This window comes from Corapipo altera, unplaced genomic scaffold (genome assembly GCF_003945725.1).
Source record: "Corapipo altera isolate COAL_440 unplaced genomic scaffold, ASM394572v1 0, whole genome shotgun sequence".
Classification (NCBI taxonomy): Eukaryota; Metazoa; Chordata; class Aves; order Passeriformes; family Pipridae; genus Corapipo; species Corapipo altera.
In genome coordinates, this window is record NW_020884872.1 from 17325000 (window position 1) to 17342955 (window position 17956).

The 17956-nt window shown below is 38.5% G+C and overlaps 1 protein-coding gene and 1 long non-coding RNA gene across 10 annotated transcripts in view; one reads left to right on the forward strand and one right to left on the reverse strand.

The window, feature by feature from the left end:
• Positions 1-17956, forward strand: part of LOC113944890 — a 71796-nt gene that overhangs the window by 52653 nt on the left and 1187 nt on the right. The gene's annotated exons all lie outside the window — the stretch shown is intronic.
• GLRA2 (glycine receptor alpha 2) overlaps positions 1-17956 on the reverse strand; it is a 130054-nt gene that overhangs the window by 21810 nt on the left and 90288 nt on the right. For 7 of the 9 annotated variants that reach the window (XM_027638499.1, XM_027638526.1, XM_027638470.1 and 4 more), the window contains 2 exons: positions 6462-6611; positions 4456-4575 (listed from right to left, as the gene is read on the reverse strand). In XM_027638499.1, coding sequence (XP_027494300.1) covers positions 4456-4575; positions 6462-6611 — 270 coding nt within the window. The remainder of the gene's footprint in view (positions 1-4455; positions 4576-6461; positions 6612-17956) is intronic. The other 2 variants (XM_027638489.1, XM_027638480.1) reach the window with 1 other exon arrangement.

Below are 17956 nucleotides of genomic sequence, written 5' to 3' on the forward strand. Positions count from 1 at the left end.
ATTATTGTTTAGATATTTGGGACTTGACATTTGGAGGTCTCTCTCAGGAACTACTATTGCATGTTCCATATATTAGTCTGCTTTTGATTACAGAACATTTAATGTACTGTGGATTTTTGATTTTTCAGAATTCTCTCCCTTGAAAGGCAACTACTGCTTTTCTTTTCTGTTTCTTGGTTTGGGGTGAAAAATCTACTCCACACAGTTCATCATCTTGTGTCTGTCTGTAAAACACATGAAACACAGTTACTTGTTTAGAGTTTTTAAATAATGTTCCCTTCTCTAATAAGGGAGGAAAAATTTCCATTTCACTTTCCATGACACTTGCAAACAGGCCCCCATAAGAACTGATTTCTCTCTTCCACTGTTTCTTTGACCATGTTTGCTTTTCACTGAAAAATCTACATCTCCAGTAAGCTTAGTCTGTCCATCTGGACAGACTGCTCCTATCAGAATTTTTTGATCCATTGCTTGGATACCACCTCATGGCTGAACTGCTTCTTTTCCTGCAGGTTGCTCTTTCTTTGGGCACTCATGTCTCTGTTTAGACTGTGCCTAGAGCTAGACTAAGGATTTATATCAAGATGCTTTTCAAGTCTGAGATGATACTTTTGTTTAAATGCTTAAAGTAAATGTCGTATGTCCATTTAATAAACAATACAGATACATTGACTGATGTTAACTAGAGCCATTCCTAGCCTATTCATGCTCACAATAAAAAGACAGACAACGACATTCAATCGAAGTCACAAAGTGACATGGCAACATGTTGCAGTGAATTCTGCCTATTGTTTAACTGCATTTAAATATTTGCTGCAGTTGTATGTGGGACTGTACCTTCAAGCTAAATGATCATTTCAGTGTATTTATTTCTACTGGATTTTTTTCTGCACAGTTACAATGAAGTGCTAATGCAATTGCCCTGGAGAAATAAAAGTAACCACAGTATCTTGAGGGTGTTTATCTACAGCAGAAGCTACATGCTCTTTAATCCATTAAGTAAGCAAGATGAGAGAGAGAAAAAGCCATTCAGACTCTGATTCCTATTTTCACAATGAAACTCATGTTTGAGCTTGCTCAGTGAGTACCAAAAATAGCTCTGCAAAAGGGCTTTCCTTGAGCACTTCCATTATTCACATGATGCGGCACCTTACATAACGCACAGCGTACACAGCATCCCGCTGAACATGGTGCACATGGATGCTAGCAGGCAAGCATTCCCACCAGGGACAGTTGTGCCAAGTGTTTTAAAGGCAAAGTCAGGCTGAAGGCACTGATTTTTTTTTTTCAATGGGAAAGTCTAGAAAATCTTAGAAAATTATTTGGGGATCTGACAGAGGGATTTCGGTATGAATAAAATTATAGACATGGCCTATTAAAGCTGCTGTTACTCAATGTATATCTCTTCTTAAAGATGGAAATACTGTATTATCTTGAGAGTCTCAGTAACTTCATTTGGGCACTTGTGGTACCTGCCTCAACACTGGCAGCTCCATCCAAAGACCAACAATTCTCTGAAGAACTCGACCAGGTGCTGCCATCTTTTCTCAGTGGAGTTATCCTTTGCTCCTGTAATCACTTTGTCCCAGTCCCAGCTCTTTCATTTGAAAACACCATTTGTGCCTCCCTTTGCTGATCTGCATGCATGTGAGCCCCCTTGTCTGCAGCATTGTTATTTGTATTGCTCTGTGTTCCCTGCACATGGGATTAAATCTGTCACTGCTTCCAGCTGCACAGTTTTTCATTCAAGCTTTAAAGTATTGCTTTTCACACTAATGGCCTCAAACTTAACCCCTATTCTTGGTCACAGTGGTAACCATCACACATACAATTTAGGAAGTCATCTTTGAAATGATGGTATGAATACTAGTGTACCATGACTCATTTTGACTACTGATCATATAACATAATAATTATTGTTTTCAAAAAGGGATGATTGAACCTGTGTAAACAGTTCTGCTTCCCTAGAAACCCATAATTTTGAAAAATAAGCAAATCTTGTTTGGTTATTAAAAACCATATTTTAAAATGAAGCTTTTTTTTTTCAACTGATCCGACACCATGAAAATTTAGATTTGAATATAATGAAACTGCACTACATTCTCAGTACCATTAGACTCATGGCTTCTGCAGCCTGTGCTCTCTCTATGTATCATGATATAAAAGAAATAGGGAACCATTTCTCTCAGCAGTCGAGTATAGCTACTGATGGGTGTATTTAACTTGAGCAGAAAGACTACACGAATCTTTAGGACAAGCTTTGAATGCTTCCTTCAAGAGAAACGGCACAGGGCAGAGAGACAGGTTGAAGCACTGATAGTCTGAGAATATAGGGATTCTGTGTGGAAGATGCCAGCAGGTCCTGATAATGCAGTCTTTTCTAATGCAATGACAGGTCACTGGTTCATCTGCAAATACAATTTCTGGACCATCAACAATACAATCCAGACATTTCCTAGAAAAACATTAACCAGTCTGACCTTTGACTTAGATCAGATGGTCCTTTAAGGTGTCTTGTGCTTTCATGTAATGCTCTGAGAGTTGCATCACTAAGAAGAAGACCCAGTAGAAGCAATAATGAAAGCAGTAACAGAGATACAGGCTTACAAAACTGAGAACAGTTTTTTTTCTTGTTTTGTAGATCAAGCTGTTAAATCCAGGAATCCTGGTCAGGTGTGATTTGGTACCTTTTTTTTTTTTTCTCCTTAGATTTGCACCGAGTGATGCAGTATAGATATAAAAACACCGTCTTACACTGTGTTCTCTTGCCTATGACTTTTAGACTTGCGTTCAGCATAAACCTTGGTTCAGTGAGCAATACCTCAGCGAGTCAAGCTCCCTGCTTGCAAGGCTCCTTGCAGCACCAGAGGCTATGTTGATATGTTCTCTTCTGCACATAAACATCCTTCTCTTGAGCAGAAAAGTACCAAGCTGCAGCCATAGTAGCATTGCTCCAGAAACCTCTGCCTTGCTATGTCTCCTCTGTTGACCTCTCAAGCGTGCGTCACTTATGTGGTGGAAGTTCTCCAGGGGAAACCCATGGCAGTGCAGCTCCAGCTCTTAGGGTTCTGCAGCAAAAGCTCTGCAGCAACGTGGCCCTCTGTACTGTCCTGGCTGTCTACGTAATACACAATATTCAAAAGTACAAGAGAGGTTTCTGCAAGCTTCCCTTATAGAGAGGATAGCAGGGACTTATATGAACTTTAGCTGGACTACCAGCACTTTGTGACTGATAAGACATGCAAAGCTGAGTAGTTACTTGGACTGCTTTTGTAGTTGTAAGGCATCAGCTTTTCAGTGGCAGCATAGTAACATTGATCATATCTTCTAGAGAGACCTTGATTTTTTTCTTTTTGTATTCGGTTTCTGTATATGTGTAAATATGATTATTTCTACAACAGAAAGTACCCAGAAATTAAGGCTCTTTTCTACTGCTTGATATTGTAGCTCTGAAAGTGAACAATTTATTGCATTGCAAACCTTCTATCTTAATTTTGCTGTGTAACATGTACTGTGGTTTTTGATTTTGGAAGCTACTAATGCCTTTTACAGTGTATAAAATCCATTGAAATCATCTGCATCTTATAATCACATGACTTCACAGGGCTTGATCAAAGTCAGAGGCCCATTACAACTCAGAAGTTACTCAAGCAACATTTCTGTTCTGGGAAATTGGGTCCTGAAAGATTAAGATCCCAGTCTCATTTTATTTAAATGAACACATTTCATATCTCAGCCACTAGTGGCAAGCAGTGAGCTGCACACTAAGCTCATTTCTCTCTCCATCACTGATTTTATTACCTCCACAGCTCACCCATAATCTGGATCTATCAACTGATATCATATTGCTTCTAATCTGCTACATGTTACATTCTGTAAAAGATTTCAGCTTCATGATTCTTCTCCAAGCAAATAAAAAGAAACCAATGAAATGCATTTTTTCATTCATAGCTGTTCATACTCCACTAAGCAGGGCTCAAGATACCACGATGACTAACACTGCAGGTTGACAGTTCAGGAGTAAATACCACACCAATAAAAATATATTTCGTTATACATACCAAATTTTGCTGGAATGTGCTCATCTGAAAGATGACACAATGTGGCATTTACTATCTTAGGGCATTTCCTGTCGTCCTGTCCCCCCACCCCGTTTACTCTATATTTTTACAGGACCAAGCTACTTAATATACATGCACTTTCCTTGAGAGTTTTGGCATAGGGGCGGCACAAGCCAACCTCAGTAAAAAGCAAGCATAAGGATGGGCCACAAGAATGTACAACATGAAGCTGCTGTTCATGCTGAGGACAGTACTGTGTATTTTGTGGGGACATTTAGCAAAGAGAATGCAAGAGACTACCAGTGATGCCATCAAAATCGTCCATTTTGCTGATTTATGGCATCTTTGCACATACTAAAACTCTCTTGCTTTCTCTTTCCCACTGCAATTTTACCCTCAAACTTGAATTGCCGATCTGATTCACTGTCCCGTAAGCTGATGACTCTTTGCTCCGCAAGCCATTCATGCGCCGCACGGACTCAACACTTTCATTCCCAACAGTCACAGTCTGTGCCTGTCCCCAGAGTGTCAGCATAGACAGCAGCAGCAACAATGAGAATACCACAGCGGTAACATGACGACACACATACACAACACGCAAAGAGAAGAATGGTTCAGTTAGAGAAGACCGTCATGCAAAACAACGTGAATCACTTTCAAGGCAAAATAAACGGAGAAAATCGTGAGAGACAAAATCGAGTGTAGAGATGCAGAAAATACCTCCTAAAGAGCTGGACTCACTAACATTGTTCCCTATTTTGAAATTCATGCAACCAGATTCATAGGAAAAGTGAAAGCAAGGCTGTGCAAAAGGATAAGTATCTCTTACTCAGCAGATTTCCTTGTATTTAATTAGGGCATTACTCATTTTGCAAAGAGTCTGTGTGCCAACTGGCTTTAGATAAACACAAGTCATTTGAAGATTTGGTTTTAAATAACATTTTTTTAAATAATCACCAGAAAAATAATTTCCAAAGCAGATGAATGGCCACTTCCATGAACCAAAACCTCATAATTTTGAGTAATGCCACTGCATACTGCTACTTACCAAGGGTGGCTTATCACCTACTTGTCCACCTCTAAAAAAGACCTTGCATCCCAAACCGAAATTATAGACCCCATACAGAAGCTTCTGCTGCTGCCATGCTGATTTTGGAAACAAAGACTTCCAGTGGCAGTGCCTGTGGCCTGTGTGCCTTCAGACAGGCAAGCAACTCTGTTCTCTCCTGTAATCTAATCTTCACTGGAATCTCAATTCACCTGACAATAATATTAAACCAGAGAACAGTACTGGATTGCTTCCCAGAGCATCCATCAAATATTACATTAGCTACAGAACATTTATTAGACAGACCTGTCAAAACACAAATGCCCTGTGCCATTGTTGTCATCCCTCTTATAAAGGAAGCCATTATCTGTGGCTTGAAGCGTTTGTGCAACTCAAGCCAATATTTATATCACCCAGCAAATGTATATGTATAGTGTAAACCTAAATGTTTCTGCTGATGCTGAAAACCAGTGAGACAGATACAGGAAGGATGAAGTCTTTATAGTTCCCACATTCACTAGATGTAGGAATAATCATAACTGGACTAAAATTCAATTTAATGTCTGCTCTTGTCTTCATTTACTGAAGAAAAATAAGAACAGGAAAGATGGATAGACTTCCTAAAATTATTTCTAGACTGACATCTACTTTACAAACAATTTTCTTGTCTACATTTCAGTCATTGGCATAAAATGATGTGATAATGACACGTAAATAGCCTTTTGTTAAAAATTTGAAGTTTATATTAGTAATAAACTGTAACATGGTAGAATATCAAGGGGAAATTCTCCTAATCCTTCTCATTATTTAAAATGTCCATGATCCCCGCTTTCAGCTGGGAAAGACATGAGTTGCCGGTGGTTTAAAAGTGAGGGCAGAACTGCCAACCACTGCAATGGGCCACCCTAAGGAACCTGCCATTTTATTGTAACTAGCTGGGGTAACTCTGGAAGAGATAGGTCTCAGGCATGTTCTGATGCCAGCACATCTGGATAATATCGTTCCTCTACCTGTCACTGTGCCCAACAGTTCTTTATCCACTGGTGCCACATAGTAGCACAGTAGTGGGTGCCACGTAGTAGCACAGTATTTGTAATAGTCCAGCTTTTGCACAAAGAGAAGAAAATTCTTTGAATCAGTGACCAATCTATTGACATTTATTGATAACTTCACAAACTGCAAAGAAACCCAACCGCCAGTCATCAGCTCTTTATCAAGGAGGAAATCACTCAGAAGGTAACTTTAGAATGAGAGTCTCCTGCAAGGGCAAGAAGAACTGAGGCGAGAAATCAACTGCACGTGAGCGTGCTGTCAGGGCAGACTCAGTCACCCCAGGTAAAGAGCAGCTTTACCTTATTTTGTCTCCTTTGCCTTCTTCGAAGCCTCAGAAACTCTTTGTGCTGCCGTGAAACAAAGTTGACTGCTGCATATTCCAGCAAAGCAGCAAAGACAAAGAGAAGACACACAGCCATCCAAATGTCAATAGCTTTTACATAAGAGACCTAGAAAGAAGCAGAACACAGCATGTTTAATCTCGAACTTCATAAGCTGAAGACATTGAAGTGAAAAAAATAAAAACATTTTCGCACAGCAAATAAATAATCCAATTTATAATGAAAATGCATGTTCACAAAGAATACACAAATTATGAGCTACTGACATTAGGAAAAGAATCAGGATTGCTCTAACAAAGCAAAAGCACTCTTATGCTCCCAGTCAAAGTTTGGAAGAAGGAATACAAATACAGGATGTGATAAAATATCTATTGAAAAACAATTGTAGAAAGTTTATAGGTTTCACCTTTTTAATTTTTTATGAATCTATTACCATATTGATTAATTAGCTGCATTTGGTATCTACAACCTCAGAGTAATCTCAGGATATTCTGTCTTATGGGCTGATAGGACTTTACCAATTAAATACTTAATCCTAGTTTCTTGACCTTTATCCAAAAACTCTATAGGAAAAATAAATCTTTATAGATATTATCTACTAAAAATACCCAAACAACAGCTGCCTCTGTTCTAGTAAAAGTCTATTCTGATTTGAATTGACTGGTCCAGAATAAAATCAGATATATTACAGCTCTGCAATGTCACAAGATTTTTATCATATTACCCACACTGGGCCAAACAGTAGCAAATTAATGAGCTACACACTATGCATATCAAAGGTATAATCTCCATAGGTGTATTTGATCTTTGCATTTCTTTGTAGTCTTGTAGTTTTTAAGCAGAGATCTTATGATTAGGCAACAGCAGGTTGTCTCTGTTGTTTATCAGGTATTACATCCAGGGTGGAATTAAAATCGTCTTTCAATGTCTACAATGTACATGTGAGCTAGTTGCATAAAGTAATTTGATATAAATAAATCAAGGAATGAAGAATAATGGGCATTTTTAGGATGCAATGCATTTGAACTGTTTTACATGTCTTCTCTACAATGAAATTAATAATGCTCAAATAGATTTTCTTCTTCATGACTGTAAAGAGGAGCTTAGAACACCTTTGTACGCATAGACATATGGAGATTTATTCAGTTGTCTAAATAATAGCATCACAAACTGCCATATTAGGTACCTAGTGTTCATTTGCTAGTTCAGCAGAGCACAAATCTTCAGTATGTCATAGTAACTAGTCCCCTAGAGATGTCTCAGATACCCAAGGTCATGTCAGTTTGACAGAGACCCATGGAAACCCCATACAGCTGAATCAAAACAAGCAAAATGGATCATACCTTAACCCTGAAAAATTATAATCAAATATATTTAACATCTGAATAATATCCTGCAGGTCAAACATTTCAGTGCAGTTAAAACATATGGTGGTCTGAAAAGGGAGCAGAAAAGGATGTATTGTGCATACTCATATTTAGGAAACCCAATCTTGGAAAACTCCATCTCTGCCCTTTGCATGCACTACTCAAAACAAATTTGTTCTTATAGATGGGCAACCATTTCATGATGCAAGGAAGTACACCTGATCAGTGGGTTTTGCTCCTATTTGCCATGTGCTGGAATTGCATCATTTTTCAAAGTCTGTAGAACATCTCTTGTTAATGTCAAATGGAATATACTGCACTACGTGCTTCAGAAAGCAATATGAGCAGAGGAACTGGCATTTAAAGCATGACAGAAAGGATACAGAGCTCCATCCTGCAGATCCTGAACACATTTTAGAGGAGCCAAGCCCTTTTATTTAGCCTTCATCACATGGAAGGTACCTTTCAGCAGCCATAGTGCAGCTCCACACTGTAATATGTGTGCTCTCACAGTACAACATGCATAGGCTGAGATGTAGCAGACTGAGGTGACACTGTGAATCTGTGCCTTTCAATTAGATACACAGCAGGTACACATTCCTCTCTCCCACACACAAAAAAATTTTACAAGTTACATCTTTACTGAGCAGCTGTGAAGCCCAGTGAAAACTCAACAATGTCCCAGACACTCTGTGCCACAGGCTGAGGCACAGCGGGAATCAAGTCACTGTAATTTGTGTAAAATGCAGCTGAGTTAAGATTGTTTGCTACCTTCCTTGAAGAGCCAGTTATTTTTCCTTTACAAATGCCCTTAGGAGATGTATTAGACATGCATAAACAGCTGGGCTGTGTTGCCAGAGACAGCACAATGCAGTGAGCTGAAGTCACAAGAATCAGCATTTTTGACTGTGGAAATCCTGTCCTGGTGGGCTTAGAGCAGGGAAGTAAAATAATAAAGGAAGCCCTGAGTTAGCCTTCCAAGCACTTACACAGTGCTACCACAAATGGCATCCACACAGTTGCTGAGGCAGCTGGATTATTTTAACTCCAGCCTACTGGGCTGGAATCAGAGAATCATGATTTTCTTGGCAGATACAAGGCTTGTTCTGTTGTTTAGCCAGTGCCACACCATGGCACAGCCTTAAATGAGAAAACAGAAAACAATTGCTTCCAACACCGCATTAAAAATGAATAAATGGTAAAGTGCTGCGATGAGTAAAAGCTGACACCTTTGTTTTCAAATCAGTTTATGTAGTTTACCTGTGAATGTCCAATATGTACAGAATTATGCTGCTAAGAGCCTAAAAACCTATGCAATTTTCTGACATGCTCATGGAAGCTGCAGTCTGCAAAACTGAGTACATCATGATATCACAGACACATCCATTGCTTTGGGAAAGTTCTTCCACCAAACTAAAAAACAATGTTTTCACCCATGGGTTTTTCCCCAGATCATAGTATGGCATGAAAAGTTGTATGTTTGCTCACCTAAAAGTTTGCTCAACTTACATCATCTGCTTTGCTAAGGACTCATCAAACAGTAGTGCATCTCCAGCTTCCTTAACTACCATGCTCTGTAGTCTCTACTGTATACATGTAGAACAGTACAGATTGATTTTTTTTTTGAGTTTTTTTTTCACCTAACTTAAAACATGTTATGCACATGGTGAGTTTCATTTTAATTAATGCTAAGAAACAAACAATTTTAGGACAAAATTATACCAAGTGGAATGCAAATATCTATACTCTAGTCAAACAAACTGTACCCTAAAAATGCCAGTCTCCCATTTTTTGACCAAGGCTGGAGTTTTGGATGGCTCTTTCAGGTATATATGTCTGCTTGACATATGCAAACTTTGGTTACATAAAGCTTATGAATCACTTCTGTTAGCCAGTATCTTGATGTAATCCTAAGCAGAACAGAGAAGAATAACAGAAATTACCCCACAGGAGCCTATGTAAGAGAGACTGTTACCAGAGCATTTGCCACCTTTCTCATAATTTCACTTGCAGGACAGGATGCAGTAACACTACAAATTCAAAGCTGACATTATCAAGCTACCGTGTATAATATGAAAAATTAGTGATTTTTTTTTTCAAAGGTAGATCTTGTAAAACATCTTCAGTTCCTCTGAAAAGTCTGTAACTCCAACAGCACACTGGCCACATTTACTTTTCAATACTATCAGAAGTGGATATTTGGAAACTCTGCCTCATTCAGGGTTATCATGTTCAGAAAGAATGATAAGATTTTCTTGCCCTTTTCTTTCTTTAAATAGTTGCTCCATTTTTTACTGCATGTTGCAGAGCTTCCTCCTTAATGCTGTTTTAGAGGAGGGGATTTAATGGCTCCCACCAATAAACCCATAAATTATATTAATTATTCAGATGCTTTGTAAATATTTTAGGGCCAGCTAATGAGGGAGCTTTTTCAGAATTAGAGCTGTCTGCATCAAGAGCCAAGTATAGTAAGGCTAAGTATAGTAAATGTGACAAAGCACCTCCTTTCCCTTCATAATTTTCCTCATCTGTTACTTGGCCATACCCACTATGTACAAAAAACCACCAGTTTGTTCTCTGTAAAGCACTGCTGCAGCATCAATTATCTCAGTGAAGTTCCTGGAAATGAAAGTACAAGGAGGATAGCAGTGTTTGTTGCAAGGATTAAACCTTCGACTTTTGAAGTTCTTTTTATTTTAGCACTGTGACTCTCTCACAGCTTCTGGGCACCTTTCAGTGTGCTGCCATGTGTCAGCACCAGAATGAAGCAGGGTTTGGCGGAGAGAAGCCAGGGGAAAACATGGTCATGGGTCCTGCAGCTGAGCAGCTGTCATTTGTTGACATTTGTGAATCAACCCAAATGTGAGCTCTGTTTCTGCTACAATGCTAGCCTCATGAGACCCCAGACAACTGCTTTAACTCACTGATTCTGTGAATGAATATAAAATGAAAATAAAGACACATCTGTCTTCTCCCAGAGTTCTGCATTGTGAAAGTAACTTCAATATGCAGTGAAAGGTATTCAGTTTGTGTTTAAAAACATACATTTACTTATTTTGGTTGATAGAATCACACGAAAAAATATCTTTGACTCGTGACACAAAGTCCCAAACAACATTCTAGGCAAATTTATATAGCTGAAGCTGAAAGCACCAATTCTGGTTTCATCACAATTTACAGGCAGGGAAGTTTCTGAATGAAGAACATGCTGTCGGTTGGTATTACAACAGAAGTATTTTCTTTTTGTTCCACTCTTATTCTGGATCTTTTTCACTCAAGTGTTTCACTCCATGAAATATCATATGTCTACACCAAATTCACACCAGAAAATGCAAATTTCTTCCCCAGTCCTAAACCCTCACTTTGTATTATTCTCCTGTTGCAACATTTTCCAGAAAATTATCCTTCATACTGTGCAATTTTAAAGGGTCATCTTTAATGTGCAATACCTTGATTGGTCAGGTCAACAAAACTTTTTAACTTAGTGGACAATATGGGATAAAAGAGAAAGTGTTTTAGATTCCACCAAGTTTAAAATTAATGGGATTGATCACATGGTAGAGAAAACTTCATCATGTGTTGAGGAGAGGACAAGTAAAGCAGCTGTTGCTCACATCTGGCTCTGGGACCTGTTCTCCAAGTGGGATACTTCTGCAGAGGAGGCAATGAGACTGAAAACTTTTGTCTTTCATGACTGTGGTAAATGTTTGCTTGCCGCTTCAGGATCTTGATGTTACATTTTTTCCATAATTTATTTTACAATGAAAAAGGTTAAGCTATCAGAGCTACTATTCTGTTACTGGAAAATAAGTGCTCGTAGTATGGGGCAGATTTTGGCAGGAGATGTGCCATTGGTGAATGAGTCCTGTGGACATTTTAGGCACTGTTCATCAGCTCACTCACTGGATTGCTGGACAGTTTGGGAAGATGACCAACTTGGCTGGTGACCTTCTTTCCTTTTTAGGTGCAACAGGGTTAAAATCAAGCCCAAAATGCCCTACTTGGGAACCAAGTGACTACCCTCAGAAAAAATGCCTGTTCGAGATGCTGATATAACAGATTTGGTTTGCCTGTCAGATGAATGAAAAAATAACAACTTTTGGTGAATGTGAAACACACTTTTTCCAGTTATTCTAATAAAATTACTCTATTTTTAATTGAACAAAATATTTTGTTCAACTCTTTTTTTCTATTTCTTTTTTTCCTTTTTTTTTTTTCCAGAAACATCTGCTTCGTCTTCTATTTTTAAATGAAATGTGGGTAATTTTCAAAACAAAACAAGAAACAAGCAAGAAATATTTAATTTAAAAATGCTGAAACGAACTCAACCACCCTCCCTCTATAATTCAGATTCCATCTGAAAGTATCCACCTAACTCAGCAGGGTTAGGTTGCTCCAGCCACCAAAAATTGCCTCTTTTTTTAGTGAATAAACTATTCATCCAACATTTTTTGCTCTATTTCTATAGTTAGTTCTGCCAAGTCATGAGATGCTAAACCTCCCACTCACTGCTGATGCAGAACTAAATGCTGACTGCATTCAAGTCAGGAAAAGTATGGGAAACATTTATGATTTGTTTTTCCTTCAAAGATGAAGGGAAATTTTCTCCAAGTCTTTGAAGAAGATCAGGGGGTTAAGATATTTACCAAGATGCTCAGAAAGCACTCTGGGAAGGGGCCAGAAGGGGTGATCACAGGCATGCAACAAAACTCACTGATAGGGTTAATAGCTATTTTTGTTGTGCCAACCCAAGATGCTGCAGATATAGGACCTGTTTGTGAGTGGTCACAGCTACCGTTGTGCCAGTTCAACCCTACTCCCACTGAAGAAAAGCAAGTAAAATGCGCCCTGCTTTCGGAGTGGGGCTGGCCCCCAAGAAACTGCAGGCATTATCCAACACATTGTGAACCAATGCAGCACATGGCTAACACCTGAATCAGATGACACAGGACTGTGTTAAGGTACATCCTGTAGGATGTGGTAAGGGAGGACAGAGGAGTAACTGCACACCAGACACTGATATTTCTTTAAATTATATAACTATATTCTATATGACACATTACAAAAAAAAGGAGGAAAACTTATCTTCCAGGTAAAGTAAAATCAATTTAGAAAGGCAATAAAAAATTTATTTTTAGCATGGGCAGTGTCTATTCACACATTTTAATCTTTCTTCTCAAATGGTATATTTCCACATTTGCAAAATGCAATACCATAAATACAAAATCAATTAGCAGACTGGTGAAGCTAAAACTGCTTGGGTTTTTTTTCCCAAGTCCGTATGAAGTACTGGCATATTCATCATGTGTCATTTTTTGCAATCATAGTTGCCTTTTGTTTCCCATTCCTGGCAATTCATCCATTCTATATAGGAAATTTAAGACAGGATGTACTATTTCCACTTCATCCTGCTTGAGCAGGGAGGCTGGACCAGATGACCCTTCCAACCTTACCCATTCTGTGATTCTGTGATTCAAAAGCCCTCAAATTCCTTAAAAATAGTATTTTTTAGACATAAAAAATAAAATAAAATTCTGAGTGATAGCTTAATGGAGTTTTTCTAATCAAGCAGGTTACAGCTGAGAAAACAAGGGCTTTGCTTTGGACAGATAATGGTGCTGGTGCTCAGCCTAGGAGCAACCTGTGGGATTTTGTTATGCATTGATAACACAGGGACAGGCTGAACTCTGCTACTGAGCATAAAGTAACACTAATTGAAATTGTAACCAGGGTCAAAAGCTCACTTTTGCTCACCAATAGTCAACTATGTGTTGTATCACTTCTCGCTAGGATGACAGCAATGTGGAAATGACTCATATCTAGGCCGGGAGTTCAAGTCTAGCTCAGACCACTGCAGAAATAGTTAATAAGATACAGAAGGGAAATACTGAATTATTTGAAAATTGAAGGTTCTGGTGGCCCTGCACAAGAACTGTGTTGAGTTTATGCCTTGTAAACAAAGATCAGAACTAAGATTGAGCAGGTCCTCATCAGGGTGCAAGATAGACTAGTTATTTCTATCTGATTGTCTCTTTTCAAGCCCTGTGAAAACAGATCAAAACTATAAAAAAAAAGAAAAAAGAGGCAAAAAGGTGCGAACTCCTCTGTTCATCATTTATTAGGGCTTTGGCATGCACTGCTAACTTTTCACATTGCCCTGAGCCTGAAAATCACTGGGCAGGAACGCACTGGGGACACCACCATTTCTACTTGCTCAGCCACATCCTTGCACTATGTGTAAATAGGAATTTGTGGTTCTTGTAACTCTCCAGCCTGATTGCTTCTCTCTGCTCTCTGGCTTAGCCGGCCAACAAATACGTGCTCCTCTGTTGTGTTGCAGACTGAGAGGTAGCAAACCCTACCCCAATGTAATAGGCAGAGGTGGTATTGTTTTGTCAGATTTCACAGAAGCCAGCAAGACCCACAGTCTGTGCTTGAGCTGTTTCAGAAATAAACCTGCAACACCAAACATTGCCTTCTCCCTACCAGTATTCTGCACATCTCTGCTCTTTTCCTCGGTCTCATGATTTGTCTTCTGTCTTCAAGAAATTGGTCTTGAATAAGAACCTACAACCATTTGATTCTTCTTTTTTTCTCCTCCAAAAACAACCAGACTTCTAATAAAGCTCTTTACAGTCAAAGGGAGAAGAAATACTCCTGTCCCCACAAAAACCCTATGGCTCTCTGTGCACACACAGCCCCCAGATGTTACTATAGTGTCTCAGTGTCCTACCAATTAATCCTTCAGATCTGGCTTGTGAATAAAGCAAGGCAGAAAAACAAGCTCACATTGGCAGAAATAAAATAAATAATACCAGTAATTGTGACATTTCTTGTATATGAACCAAAGAAAGTAATCAACAGATTGGTGGAGCCATGGTGATCAGTTTACAAAGGTGACAAATAAGGATTGATGTCTCTGCTACAAGGAAGCAGCTTCTTATTGCTAAGTAATTGAAAGACATTTATCACACAGAAACACCCCCACATCCAACTGAGCTCAGTGCAAATTGAGAATTATATGTGGCTGCGTTAAAGCATGGGTAAATACACATATTGTCAGTCTTTGCAGATAGATGAAAATGTCAGTCTTGGGTCTCATTTACAACAGAAGATTCTGGTTCTTCCTTCCCAGTGAAATTAACAGATAATATTTCTTTAATGCCATTAAATGCCCACTTGAATTCATGTACTCTAAGTGGTAAATTCTTCAGTGGATGAGGGCTTGGATAAAGACAATCACCAGGGAGAAAAACCTGAGAAAGAAAGCCCGTTTCCCAGCAAGAACCACTGGCAGGATCTTGGAACAATATCATTAAATTCATAAACAGAGCCAAATGCTGATACTTACCAATAAATATTTATATTTAAGATTCATTTGAAACAAGAATCCAATGCAGTATTTACCTGACCACAGCCAGAGTGTCTACTTCTATAATGCCAGCTTTTCTGCCGTGATTACACTTTTCTGAGTATTTTGTTTGGTTTGGTTTTTTGTGTGTGTGTGTGTGTTTTGGGTTTTTTTTAAATTTTTTTTTGTTTTGGTTTTTTTTGGATGTGTTTTGTGCTTGTTTGTTTTATTTTTTTTGGGGGGGGTTGTTTGTTCGTTTTTATGGGGTTTTGTTTGTTTTGTTTTGTTTTGCTTTGGTTTTTTAACTCAGCTTCAGGAAACCCTCTTTGTTTGCAGATCCAAAAGTCCTTTAGAGACCTCAGGTAAAAATTAATCTTCATTCAGCTCAGCCACAGCCATGCCAGGTTCAGTTATTACCTCTGCCACCCGGTTAGGAAGAATTGCACTAAATTGCATTATTCTTTGACCTTTGAAGAGTTAACTGACTCAGTGCATGACTGTTATCAAATAACAAGTTAGAATTTTATTTTTGTAGAAACAAATCTCTTCCTTTCAAGTAAAGCAGGTAAGAATCAAAGAACTGACATATGGCATCGTAGCTACCATGAGCAATACCAAGAACATTTACACCTATATATACATATTTAGGTATTATTTCTCCACTGAAAAGCATAAAAAATGTGTTAAATCTCAGGTGACCGCAGAACATTCTACAACATCTTCTCTGCACTGTATTTCCTATTCTAGTCAAAACTAAGTGAACCAGTAAAAGTGATCCAATTCACTGAACCAAAAACCAAAAACCTAAAATTAGAAAAGGATGCCTAGGGCAATATGATTTTTTTTTCTTTCACTTTTGGTCTATGCTCTTTGTGAATAGAGAGTTGATTTTCTAATTCTTCCCCAAGATTATACTCCTAAATTCTGGATTTCTTAGGACTTTTAGCAATGTAAATTGATGGGAAAAGGCATTTGTTTATTTTTATGACTGCCAGTCTCTCTGGATTAGAGATGGATAAATCAAATTAATCCTTTGGTCAGAGAAAACTGTCTTATCAATAATAAATCTAACATTAGACTAAAGAACTGAGAATGGAATGGTTCATTACATTACTCAGTATCTCCATATGCTTCTTTCTTGACTATTACTTGATCAGTTACTATTCCTGAGCCACTTGTCATTCTTAATGCTTCTTCTGGCTCTGGATTCTGAATTGCTTCCTTCATCTGACCAAACAGTAAGGAGAAAAAATGTTTTATTTGTGGATAATTTAAGCAATATGTAACTAACAATAATGGTACAATAAATACAACTTCACATACAGTCCATCAAATTATTCTATTTCTATCTTGGGGGGAAAAAAAGTTTTAAAATGAAAAATAAAAACATTCATAAAAACAGATCCCAAAGCTGACATCAAAGAAAACACAGGCGCTGGCAGGAAAACATGGTCGAATTCCAATTGTAAGTGTGAGTGAGTCACATTTCATGTATAGCAAAGCACTTAAGAAAATGCAGAATTGAAAGAGGATGTACAGTGGGAATAATAGAATATGACAAAGGTGAAAATGTACGTAGAAAGAAATTGATGGTCTGAATATTAATAAACAGAAAGAAAGAAAATGGGATAAAGAGGCAGGTTAAAGGAAAGGAAATGGAATTCAAATGAAGGGGACAGAACAGCAGCATTTAGCAAGACTCATACAAAGATTTATTTTTTTAATTTAACTGAATCAGTTTCCATATTCTAAAGGGACAGAGCTTCCACATTAAAGTAAATGTACCTATCACACATCCAAATTAGCTCGAGCCTGTAGGGTCAAGACCTGGATTAATGCTGCAGGGGGTGAAGCACAGGCTGCAGGCCCAGACCTCTGTTTTGTGGAAGGTCACCTCTCTTGGGATAGTGTAGAAAGCCGAGTGATTCATACTTTTCCATGGACTCTTCCAACCAAGCACCTGCCTGACCCACTCTGTGGGTCCCACTAACCAACTACAGAACATCAACCTGCACCACTTCTTTTGAAGAAAATGCCTGGGTCTGGGGGCTCCTGGTGCACCAGGCTTTGTAGTAGAAGCAGACCTGAACAGCCACTTTGAAGCTACTGGCACAAACCTACTTCCCTGATTTTCCTGTTCCCATTCTTGGAAATGTAATGATCCTTTTGTTCTCTTTTCCAAAGTCAGGTAGTACTTCATAATCAAGATCTCCATGTCCTTTCTAAACAGAGATATCTGACCAATTCACATTGTTAACTGAATTATGTTTTCAATCCCTTTGTGGAAGACCAGTCCCAAAACAACAAAGCAGAAAAACTCAGCATAGGAACACCCCCTTGCAGGCTCCCTTTAGAGTTCATGTGGAACCACCAGGAACACCTGCAAGGACTCACCAGACTACTCAAGCACAGAAGAGACAGAGTCACCTTTCATGCTCATTTTCTGATGCAGATTTTGATTATTTGTAATACCCTGATGATGGGCTGCTGCACAATTGTCTCCTTGGTAATTCAAGAGAAAAAAGAAAACCATGTTCATTTACAGTAAAAATTAGGCTTCCCAAATTCTGAGCCTTTGCTTCCAAGAAGTCTTTTACTAAGGTTTCGTTTGCAGCTCTGGTGTTTTTCACGTAATTTCGTTTTCACCTGAGCTGTAAATCAACGACCTTTCTGAATGCTACTGTAATGTTAAATTGTCTCCAGGACTTTTTCACTCAGAGCTTTGTTCTAAACAG